The sequence below is a fragment of the Carassius auratus genome, chromosome 1 (assembly GCF_003368295.1).
Source record: "Carassius auratus strain Wakin chromosome 1, ASM336829v1, whole genome shotgun sequence".
NCBI classification, from domain to species: Eukaryota; Metazoa; Chordata; class Actinopteri; order Cypriniformes; family Cyprinidae; genus Carassius; species Carassius auratus.
Genome location: NC_039243.1, coordinates 8,928,719 through 8,939,957, shown reverse-complemented (window position 1 = coordinate 8,939,957; position 11,239 = coordinate 8,928,719). Strand labels below are relative to the sequence as shown.

At 37.9% G+C, this 11,239-nt stretch overlaps 2 protein-coding genes across 5 annotated transcripts; one reads left to right on the top strand and one right to left on the bottom strand.

The window, feature by feature from the left end:
• The first annotated feature begins 510 nt into the window (after positions 1 to 510).
• Positions 511 to 8,729, top strand: LOC113058276 (TRIO and F-actin-binding protein-like). 4 transcript variants are annotated; one of them, XM_026226242.1, is made up of 13 exons: positions 511 to 589; positions 819 to 896; positions 1,545 to 1,601; positions 1,935 to 2,003; positions 2,186 to 2,275; positions 2,367 to 2,476; positions 3,113 to 3,536; positions 3,645 to 3,864; positions 4,793 to 4,889; positions 5,460 to 5,619; positions 6,641 to 6,754; positions 7,736 to 7,822; positions 8,370 to 8,729. In XM_026226242.1, the coding sequence occupies exons 2-13, from the start codon at positions 891 to 893 to the stop codon at positions 8,529 to 8,531; spliced, it is 1,596 nt and encodes a 531-aa protein (XP_026082027.1). In that variant the 5' UTR covers positions 511 to 589; positions 819 to 890; the 3' UTR covers positions 8,532 to 8,729. The 4 variants fall into 4 exon arrangements, with proteins under 4 accessions (XP_026082027.1, XP_026082109.1, XP_026081858.1 ...); XM_026226324.1 differs by lacking the exon at positions 511 to 589 and having other exon boundaries at positions 722 to 896; positions 3,113 to 3,521; XM_026226073.1 differs by lacking the exon at positions 511 to 589 and having other exon boundaries at positions 722 to 896.
• Positions 8,730 to 8,838: 109 nt separating this feature from the next.
• LOC113058467 (essential MCU regulator, mitochondrial-like) lies at positions 8,839 to 9,897 on the bottom strand. The gene is made up of 3 exons (XM_026226438.1): positions 9,694 to 9,897; positions 9,180 to 9,323; positions 8,839 to 9,089 (listed from the first exon to the last, which is right to left on the bottom strand). Exons 1-2 carry the CDS (start codon positions 9,844 to 9,846, stop codon positions 9,186 to 9,188), a joined length of 291 nt encoding a protein of 96 aa, XP_026082223.1. The 5' UTR covers positions 9,847 to 9,897; the 3' UTR covers positions 8,839 to 9,089; positions 9,180 to 9,185.
• Between the last annotated feature and the right edge of the window lie 1,342 nt (positions 9,898 to 11,239).

Genomic DNA, 11,239 nt, shown 5'->3' with positions numbered 1-11,239 from the left:
GGAACCCTGAAAATGGTATAATAGGGGCACTTTAAAAGTTAACGTGTTAATTTTGACACCCTTTTTTGCACTTTCAGTGACATTTCAGTGGTAAACAGTGTTGACTACTTCACTGTCGCAGCGGGTTGAAGCGACCCAGATAATGTGATGTTTAGCCCCTGGAAAGAGAATTTTACCAAGGGGACCTCGACAAAAAACGTGTATTTTTATCCCTGGGATGCAATTTGAAACCTGAAGGTTTTTGTGAAACACTGGCAACCATGTTGACAAGAGAGAAGAAACCCTGTCAGTAAATTCTGCTTCTGCTTTCTGTGGTTAAAGCAATGGAGATGGAGATATGACTGTGAGCACGAGGTTTCAGAAGAGCGAGGCAGAGGAAGAGAAATAGAGAGAGAGGACGAGGCCACATAGAGAAAGAGCGCAGACGTCTAGACAAAGAGAGGGGAGGCTCCTCAAAAACCAACAGCACTGCATCATGTCATAGGTTTCACACACTACTTCCCTTTCTCACTCATGCTGTCCCACGTGCCACCTATTCTGCTGAGCCAAAAAAATACATAAATAATACAAATGGTGCATATTTGGACAGGTGATTAAACTGGAGAAATAAAAATCAATCCCATAGACTTACACTGACTGAAAGAAGCATCCAAGACATATTTTGAGACTAGATTATTATTATTTTTGACGTGTAATCTCCTAGCAACAACCTACTAGCCGCATAACAACCCACGTAAAAAAACACCCAGGATGCCTCAATGTTTTCTTCAGACACCATTAAAACAGATTGCTTAATATCTCTCTAAATATGTCCTCAGAGGTCCAGCAAAACCGGAGAGAGCATTAGGACGGTAAACGGAGCACGCAGAGGACCAGAAGAGCCCCGTCAGATGCAGGTGAAGCCACCTCACGTTACACTCACGACTGCTTTCGGTTTCAGCAGGTGTCTGTGTCCACAAAACGGACGAAAACACACCCTTGAGCTCCCAGACAAAAAGTACACTATATTTAGGTTAGATAGGTGTTATAGTGAAGCGTAAATGATGCTGAGAGAAGCTGTACAGTTCAGGACTGTCAGTGTTTATGTGTCAAACCGCGAGCTGCCTCTTCGCGGAAGCTTCAGGTCACGTGACCAACTGTTAGAGATGCTTGCCTAGTCACGCAAGGATGTTTTAACGTTTTTGTACTTGTGTTTATTTTTAAAGCAATATTTATGTGTGGGAATCTGCTTAAATGAGCGCGAATTCGTGTTTGTTTAGTGCACGTTTAACACACAGTTCTGAGACATTATGTACTAGAGAGAACTGAGCAACGGAAAACAGTTTCTTTCCTCTTTTTCTCCTACAACCGGATACACATGTCGGTAAGTGGTTGAAATGTGTGTGTTGGTGAAATGCTTGAGGGAATGATTCGTTGTGGAGCTCTGGAATGTCTCGTGCTCGGGATTACTGTGCTCTGGAATGTCGTATTGTTGCTCTGGAAAGATTTTTACGGTACGAGTTGATTATATATTGAGTTCCTTTTACATTCTGTTTCCAAAAAAGCTTGATCTTCTGAGCTGTAAAAAGGGATGGATGTATATGCTGGATGAAGATGTAGAGGTAAGGATACAGGCTTGACCTGCTGCATGACATTGCATGACCAGTGACTGACTGTATGTGGCTGTTATAGGAAAATTGGCATAGCATGACTTGCTATAGTTCATTTTAACACAGAATTTTTATTTTATTTATAAGAAATTATAAAAGCACAAAGCTAAAAATTTGGAAATGGTGACCACCATAAATTTTACCTTAAATCTTTATGTTGATGAAAATTGTATGCAAAGATAATCAAGGTTTTCCTTATCATGTAATATTAATCTGTTGCTTTGTCATGCATATAGATACTGGCAACTATGAAGTACTTGTGTGTGTGTGTTTTGTTTTTTGCAGTGGAGGAAGCATTGGTTCGTTGTCTCTGACTCAGCACTGAGATATTATAGAGACTCTGAGGCCGAGGAGGTGAGCGAGAATAACTTAAATTGCCATGCAAATGATTGTCTATGGATTGTACAGATAGGTCACTAGGAAATCATAGAATAAATTTAAATGTGGAGCTGAAAGTACAATAGTTGTAATAGTACATGAATGCATGATCAGATTTAACAATGATATCTTGAATTCTGTGGTTTTCTCCTTGATAGAGAAATGAGGCGGATGGTGAGATTTGTTTACGTCACTGTTTGCGAGTGGAGGAATTTGATGCTGATAAAAACTATGGACTTCAATTGCATGTAAGAACTTGTCACAAAAGTTAAGTAACAAAAAATGAATAACATTCCCAATGTGGTCATGTATCTCAAATCCTGTCTGATTGATCGGCAGATGCGTGATGGAGCGGTGACCCTGTCAGCGATGACCTCCAGAATCAGGAGGAACTGGATCGACACACTGAGGAGCAGAGTCTCATTCACGAATTCAGCTGAAAGCGTCCGGTATGACAAGTGACGAGAGTCAGTAAGGGGCGGATTTCATGAAAACTGTCAAGAAAATTTCTGGAAACAAAGAAAAATATATATATTTTGAAGTTTGACAATAAAAAATCGTAGGATATTTTTTTCATGACAAGCATATTTTATAATACACAATGGTAGTATTTGCTATAATGCCTTTAAATTATACAAATTAAAAAAATATCATTGATACTGATGAAAATTACAACCTTTAAATTAACTAACTATAAATTACGGTGAGGAGAACTTGGGGTGGGAAATTGTGCTTATTTGTCATTAAATCAATAAATAAATAAATAAAGAGTTAGTGTTAATTTTCTTAATCTCAATACAAAACATAATAATACAACAACGCTTTAATCCTTGTGCTAAATATATTTTTTAAACTTTTTTTTTAGGTTGAAACATGATATTCACCCATAAAGTATTTATATGGATATTCAAAATATATTAAATATCCATAATAAAGCATGGCTGTATTGATTATGGTCATCTGAAAGATTTTGCTCTGGACTTTTAAAATGATCTGAGTGTTGTTGAAGTTTAACAGTGTGAAGTTTGAGGTGTGACTCAGGGTCCTGTTTTAAGTAAGATGTTGATATCTCTGCCTGTTCTCAGACACCCAGACATCAGCGACAGAGAGAACTCTAGTTCCCAGAATGCACCACCCCGAACCTCTCCCGCACCCCATGAGCCGGGGTCAGATGTCGGCGGTCCGTATCAGGATGAACCCAACACAGGGTCCTCAGCGTTAACCAACCAGAATGAGGCCGGTGAGGGGCGCGACCGAGAGCTCGAAAGACGTCTGGAGGAACGGACCAAGTGCTTTCAGGAGAGAGTTTGCAACAGGGAGGGCAAAGACCCCTGGGACAGGGCTGAGTTGAAGAAGGGGGTCGTGAGTTCTGTGCAGGTTCCTGATGCTCAGATGGGGCCAGACGTCGAGAAGAAGTGGACGGACTTTGAGCAGCTTCCAATCGTAGAAAAGAGGTCACCGGTTGGTTCCCAGAATCTGCAAACGACAAATGAGGTGCTTCAGCGAGAGGTGTGTTTGTGGATTTAGACGAGCATGACATCCTTGTTGGTCCAGGACCATTTAATGTGCATCATCTGTGCGTGTGTGTGTGTGATCTGGATGCATTGTGTTGGTCAGGTGGTGTCTCTGAGGCAGCAGATCGAGGCTCTTCGTCAGGTCCGTGTGCGGCCCAGCGTCTGCGGTCCTGATGCGCCCTGCGCTCTGAAACTGGAGCAGATGGAGAAAGAGCACAGAGAGAGACTTCAGAAGATACACGATGAGCACGAGAGAGACTGCAGAGAGATTGAGACAGACAAACAGAGACTGCTGCAGGAGGAAGCCAAGAACGCAGTCCAAGGTCAGTGTGAGCCGCAGAACAACTGTGACACTAGGGTCTAAGAAAAGTAAGATAATGCTTTAAGAAAGAAATGCATTCATTTGATCAAAAGTGACAGTAAAGTCATTTATAATGTTACAAAAGATTTCTATTTCAAATAAATGCTGTTCTTGATGAACTTTCTATTCATCAAGAATCTTGAAAAAAATGTATTATGTTTTCCACAAAAATATGAAGCAGCACAACTATTTTTAACTTTGATAATAACCAGAAATGAGTCTTGAGCTGCATATTAGATTGATTTATGAAGATCATGTGACACTGAAGACTGGAGGAATGATGTGAATCACAGCAATAAGTTACATAATAATAATACACAATATGCATGTTTTTACTTTATATTTGATCAAATAAATGCAGCCTTAGTGAACATATGAGACTTCTTTAAAAATTATTATATTTTTTTTATAAGTCTTATTGACGCCAAAATTGTGAACATTATAATGGTAAATATAGTGATTAAATTAAGTTTGTGTTAATGTTAACTAAAACTAAAGTCAAAAAAATATATGACATAAAATGTAAAAAAAAAATAAAATGTAATGTTGCCAAGGCTTTAGTTTAATTTGCAGTGTATATTGCAGAATATAAACTAAAACTAATAAATTAAAATGAATATGAACTATGTAAACTTATTTTAAAAACTAACAAATAAACCAGATGATAAAACACACAAATTTTATAAATCTTTAGCTAAAATCCAAGTGAAAACAAAAAATTTCAAAATCATATTTTTGATTCAAAATATTAACAAAAAATATATAATAGTATATTAGCGATGCTAAAACAACACAGATTTTTATTCAAGATTAGATGAGATTTCAGTGACTTTTATCCATAATTTCAACTACTAAGCTTCTCATCATACTTTTCGTCCTCGATTCCGCAGCGATGGAGGCTCTGAGGAAAGCTCATCAGGAGGAGATTGAGAAGCTGAGGAGTCATGGAGGAGCAGAGACCAAAGACCCCTCGATCAGACAACAGCTGTACGCCAACATTTACACTTCTCGCCTATTTAGCCAGATAATCAAGAGCAATATATGAACAATGACCTGAAGGTGGACGTTTGTATATAATAACACTTAAAGGCCTTACTAAAAAAGTATAAACTATCAAACAAGCAACAGAAGGCATGTAGTAAATTGTGGGTTTTTCAGCCCAATTTTGGTCGTGATGATAGATTAGAGCCTTTATCCATCAAATATGGTACAGTAGGCTTTATAGGGTTAAGTGGTATATAGCTACTGTATGGAGTTTGGGTTCTGCTGATAACGTTTTTTAATTTATCAGTTAAAACGTTTGCTGTGTGGTAGATTCATTACAGGCATCTTTGAAGAGTTTGGTATGAATTTAAGTTCTCTAAAAATCAGAGAATATATTGCTCTCATCTGTGATTCCTCTCTCACGGCGGAGAATCAGAACACAACAGCCTCTTTTACTGCGAAAAGTGTCAGGTGTTTAAAAGACAGTTTGTGATTGACAAGAGTCTCACTGAGAGAATCAATTGTTGGATCAGTAATTCAGTTAATCTGTGCATGTCTCTGTGTGTCTGTCAGGCGCGAGTCGCTCTCTCTGCAGCAGGAGTTGGACGGTCTGTCCGAGCGTTATTCCCAGCAGTGTGTGGAGCTCAACCGCATCCAGAACAGCACTGAAGAGCAAAACGGAGAGATCCGACAGAAGGAGAGAGAGATGGAGCAGCTCCGCCAAGAGAACCAGGTAGACAGGAAGTGGGATGAGAGGCAAATAATCACCATCTGATGCTGAAATGTAAACATCTAGAGTCTGAATTTGCCAATTAAATAATATATTATACACACTTTTGTGTGGACCCACCCTGGTTCTCAGACTAACTGGACCTAAAAACATTAAAGTCCTCCTGGGATGTTCACAGATATGCGGAAACCATAATTATAATGTGATTTTGGTCTGGATAAAATGAACTTGGCTGCTCTTTTTACTTCCTGACAAACACAGGAAGCTTTTTTAAGTCTAGTATGATATAAAGTGACATGCATTAGATGTGAAACTGATGTTTTATCAGTAATGTGCTGACACAAAGAATTATGGGAAATTTCTGTTTAAGAGTTTGGGGTCTGTAAGATGTTTAATGTTTTTGAAAAAAAAAAAACTCTTTTGCTCACCAAGGCTGTATTTATTCAATCAAAAACAGAAAAAAAATGGTCAAATTATGAAATATATTTTCAATTTCAAATAACTTTTTTCTAACTTTTAAATATATTATTTACATTTAATTTATTCTTGTGCTCAAAGCTGTATTTTCAGCATCATTCCTCCAGTCTTCAGTGTCACATGATCCTTCATTCTGATATACTGATTTGCTGCTCAAGAAACATTTCTTATTATTATAAATGTTGAAAACAGTTGTGCTTTTGATGTTTTTGTGTCAATAAACATAAGGATCAGGGTCCTTTGATTAAGAACAGCATTTATTTGAAATAGAAATCTTTTGTAACATTATGAGTCTTTACTGTCACTTTTGATCAACTTGATCAATAAATGTCTGCGTCCGTGAGAGTCTTGTTCACTGATCCAGGACTGGATTACTAATATTAATCAGGGTTATTGGAGGATGGGTTTCATTCTCCAATAATGGGTTTCAGATCAGCACAAAACCATAAACGATCGTCTCATTTTGAGTGTGTGAATGAGCTTGTCTTCATGTTTGGTTTTTAGTTTGGACGTGTCAAAATCATATTTCCTCTTCCTGTTAACACAGGAACTGCAGGCACATCTGACGGAGGAGATAAGTCTCATGCGATCCTTCATCACAGGCCAGAGGTCAGGAGTTGTTCCCCTCAGCAGCTACGAAAGGAGCACCTCTGAATTAGAGGTGAGGCTTTGACCTTTGACCTGTAGAAAAACCCATACCCATACCTGCCACCATTTCATTATCAGATTTACCTTGATTTATCAGAATCTATATGGACATACAAAATGCATCTCACAAACATATTAGAATATTATAATCAATGTAAGTTAAAGCTCTGCATGTAAATCCCCGAAAATATGTTTTTGTGGTTCAAAAGTTTGGGATTCTGAAGATCATGTGACACTGAAGACTGGGGGAATGATGCTGAACATTCAGCTTTGAACACAAGAATAAATTACATCTTACAGTAGATTCCCAAAAGAACAGCTGAATTGTCATAATATTTCACAATATTACAGTTTTTGCTATATTTTTGATCAAGTCAAGCCGATCTCCACCAAAGAGATGCATAAATAGGAAACAAAAAAAGACTGATCTCACCAAATAATTAGTTATCCTTATCCTATAATCCTTAATTTTGTGTCCAAAAATAATCCACAAAACCATTATAAATCCCTGATCATAGGTGTAATGACACTCCCACATTGTCCATTAAGGGGGGAAATAGATGGCTGTCATCTTTGATTTTTTTAACTCCTCTGCACTTCCTGCTCTGTCTTCAAACCAGAAGAAAATAGTGATATTTAGTCTTCAAACATATCATTGTTCAGTACAAAGAAGGGATTGTACACAGAATTAAGGGTTATTAGTCACAAGTGAGAATGAAGATGCCTTTGGGGTCCAGATGGGGTCCAGCTGGGGCTAATTGGACCATGCTAACCAGCTAAAATTATATCAAATTTTGGCAAATACACATAATGCATTCTGTAAAAGTTGCATGGCTTGTTTAGGAGTTGAAGTGGAGGCTGATGGTGTCATCAGGGGGCGGGGCATGTGATCGGTGTTTCTTAAACAAACACTGCCATCTATTGATGTGTCAAAAATAATTGCATCAGCATTGTAAAGTTGTAGATGGAGTATTGATACGCTGTCCGTCTGTAGATGTTACTGAAGGTGAAGGAGAGCGAGGTGGAGTTTCTACACAAGGAGATCAGCTGTCTCAGAAAAGAGGTCCAAACTCTTACTAAGGTACAGATTTGGTTTGTGAAAGTCATATAATCTAAATGAATACTATTCACTTTCTTCATACATGCTCCTAGTCTTACTGTAGAGAAACAAAAAAAGTTTATGTAATAGATCAAACTTCAAATGTATGGGGTCAGTAAGATTTGTACATTTTGAAGAAATTTATAATTTTACTCTGTGAGGATATATGAGATTGATTAAAAGTAACGATAAAGACATTTATAATGTTACAAAAAAATGTATCAGTTTCCAAAAAAACATTAAGGATCACATGAGACTGACATTAAGAAAATATGCTGAAAATTCAGCTTTGCATCACAGGAATAAATTACATCTGAAAAAATATCACTTATATGAAATTGTAATAATATTTCACAATTTCACCGTTTTCTTTGTTACTGTATTTTTGATCAAATGAATGCAGTTATGGTGAGCAGACGTTACTTCTTTCAAAAAATCTTGCAAACTCCAAACGCCTGAATGGTAGTGTACATAAACTGTGTTTATCACTATTCTTCAGTATTAATATGTATTAATACTGTGCCTGCAGGAGAATGAAGTATTGAGCGAGCGCTACAAGCAGGTGTATGTGGAGCTGACTGAATTACGGGGCCGCAGTGAGAGAGACATCAATGCACTTAAAGAACACCTCAAACTCACTAATGCTGCTCTGGAGGAGGGGCGTCTCCTAGCCAACAGCACTGACCAATGAGAGCACAGATGGATGGGATGCATTGGGTTCTCCATCTCAATAAGTCATATACAGTGTATAAAGGCTATTGTTATGTGGAGCTCTTTTTTAAAAAATATTATTGATTAGAAACTACAATGGTGCTGAAAGTGTATAAATACTGTAGGCTTTCAAGACAAGATATATTTTAATTTAAACCCAATAATAATAATAAAATGATTATAATAAAACTCTGTTGGATGTGTGTGAAAGTTTATGAATCTCAATGTAATATGATTGCAAGATAAAAACAATTACAATAAAACACACACACTTAACACAACCAGCGACTGACATTCAAGAACTTTATTAAACAGAAGAGAGGCAACTGCTGAGGGCTGCCTCAAGACATACTGTCTTTGAAAAGATAAAAACAGCATTAAACTTGGTTTGGTTTTTTTTTTTTTTTGGTTTTGCGTTCATGGTTAGTGTAATGAAAACACAAAAATGTGTTGACAATCTTTATTATTGCATAAATATATCCTGTACTGCATCAGGCCCCTCAGAGAAGACCTTCAGACTGCTGGAGTGAAACATGCACTGAAAGAACAAGAACAGGGATCTCTCAAAACCACATACGCGCAGTAATACACAATATATACTGTAATGAAATTGATCTACCACGTGTACCTGCGCTCAGTCGTCATCATCGTCATCATCTGGGACGAAGATCTCATGCTCCTCCAGAAGAGCAGCGAAATGTTTACTGATCAGATTACCGACATACAGGAACGGAACCACCACTATAGTCATGCGGGTCAGACCGAGCGGGACCTGCGGAAATATGACAGAAGGAAATTAAATTATACAATAATAATAATAATAGTAATAATAATAATATGTGTGATGATCGAAAACTGTACAAACGGCGTTTAAAATAAAACTACGTTTTGTAAAAGCAGCACGCAAAAACAACCCCGCAGTTGTTACAATAATAAATAATAAATAATTACATAAATAATTGATTTTATAAACAACCGTACACGAAGAACTTCCTCATTTTGCAGCACAAACAATGTGATTGGCCATTAGTCATGTCAGTCAAACCACTCTTAATTTTCATTGGCTAGGACAGCACCCATTCCTGGTTACTGCGTCCCTTCGGGAGTCTCCGGCGGCGATGTTTAGACATGTATTCACGCACCTTTACTGGTTTAGGAAGGACAGCCCCCGATGCGGTTGACACGGCGGTTCGGCTGAAAGTCGCGTTTACTGATTTTGGGCCGGTGTTGCGGCTCAGTGTTGCTGTATTTCGAATGAAATAAGCCCGAGAGAGTCGACCTGCCAACGACGCCATGTTTCCTGCTTGTGCCGTTTAGAGACACGCCCAGTAGACCCGCCTCTTTTGGATTTTTAAGTAGTGGGAGGATTAAATATGCGGTTTCTGAACTAATCAAAAGTTATTTATACTTCTGTTACAGTATTTTTTTTATTTAATGGTTGTATTGTTATGCAGTATTGTATGTGTTACATTAGTTATACGCTTAATAATGCCTTGGGGCTCTACATTTATAAATATAACATCAGGGCTCTCAAGTTTTGAAGACAGGCAAGAGTGACAACCCCCCCCCCCCCCCCCCCAGAAGAAAATATTTGACACATGACACTGACAATTTAACCAGATTCAAAGTGTTTATTCAATTTCCATTTACAAAATGTGTGTGTGTGTGTGTGTTTGAGTGCGAATGTTTGTGAGAGAGAGAGAGAGAGAGAGATTATGACTGGTGTTGTTTGTTGTAAGTGTTTGTTGCCTTTTTGGTCTCCTTTATCATTTGTGGTGTTGGCTCCCATTTGAAACAGTTCGGCTCAAGCCCAGCCATTTTCCGGGTCATGATTGAGTACAATGTCCCATCCAGAGACAAACTGTTTCGTATTGAGGTTTTGTTCAAACCAACCATCGAAAATACCCTCAATCTACAAAGTATAGGGCATCTTCAACCCCACACTCAGCTCTTAGCTGCACATCAATAAATCTGGCATGCTACAGGAGAGCATCTTTCAACAGGAGTTTATCCATGGCATACTCCACAGCTCCGACCAAAAATGCCAGTGCTTTCCTGCTGGAATTGTTGAGCCTTCTATGATGTGACCTCTCCAGCCTCAAGGAGCCTGTTTAGCGTAGCTCTGGTAATGAAACCCACATTGAGTTTTTCTCCTATCAGTGAGACAGAAGACATAGAGAAAGCTAGTCAAATACAGCCTTCTTATAGGATATCTCTGGGTTATACAAGTTTCAAGTTTATTGTCATATACACATAAATAACATAAATAAATATATATATTTTTTTAAATAGAAAGTAGATAAATAGAAGAGGTAAAATTAAAAAGGATTACTTTAGGTTGAAGGATTAATTCTAAAAAGTGACAAGTGTGCCATTTAGGAGAGTGAAGATGGTTGAGTAAAGTTCAGCATTCTGATGGCTTGAGGATAGAAGCTGTCTCTAAATCTACTAGAGCTGTTTCTGATGCTCTTATATCTTCTACCAAATGGCAGAGGGGTGAATATATTGTTATTGGGATACAATACTTTTTAAAATTGTGTATCCATATTCCATCATCAGAAAGACCACTCAATCCATAGAAAAGGTGTATTTGTTGAAAAGGTGTATTTGTCAGACACTCATGAAAAACTGATGCTAATTATCTGGGAAACATTCTCTAACAGCAGTCAAGTTGTCATTGTTTGTGTC

Coding starts and splice junctions, on each gene's coding strand:
- LOC113058276 (XM_026226242.1), top strand. Junction 3,537..3,644: donor ATGAGGTGCTTCAGCGAGAG/GTGTGTTTGTGG, acceptor TGTGTTGGTCAG/GTGGTGTCTCTGAGGCAGCA. Junction 3,865..4,792: donor AGCCAAGAACGCAGTCCAAG/GTCAGTGTGAGC, acceptor TCGATTCCGCAG/CGATGGAGGCTCTGAGGAAA.
- LOC113058467 (XM_026226438.1), bottom strand. CDS start 9,846: ATGGCGTCGTTGGCAGGTCGACTCTCTCGGGCTTATTTCATTCGAAAT. Junction 9,324..9,693: donor TCCTTCCTAAACCAGTAAAG/GTGCGTGAATAC, acceptor ATATTTCCGCAG/GTCCCGCTCGGTCTGACCCG.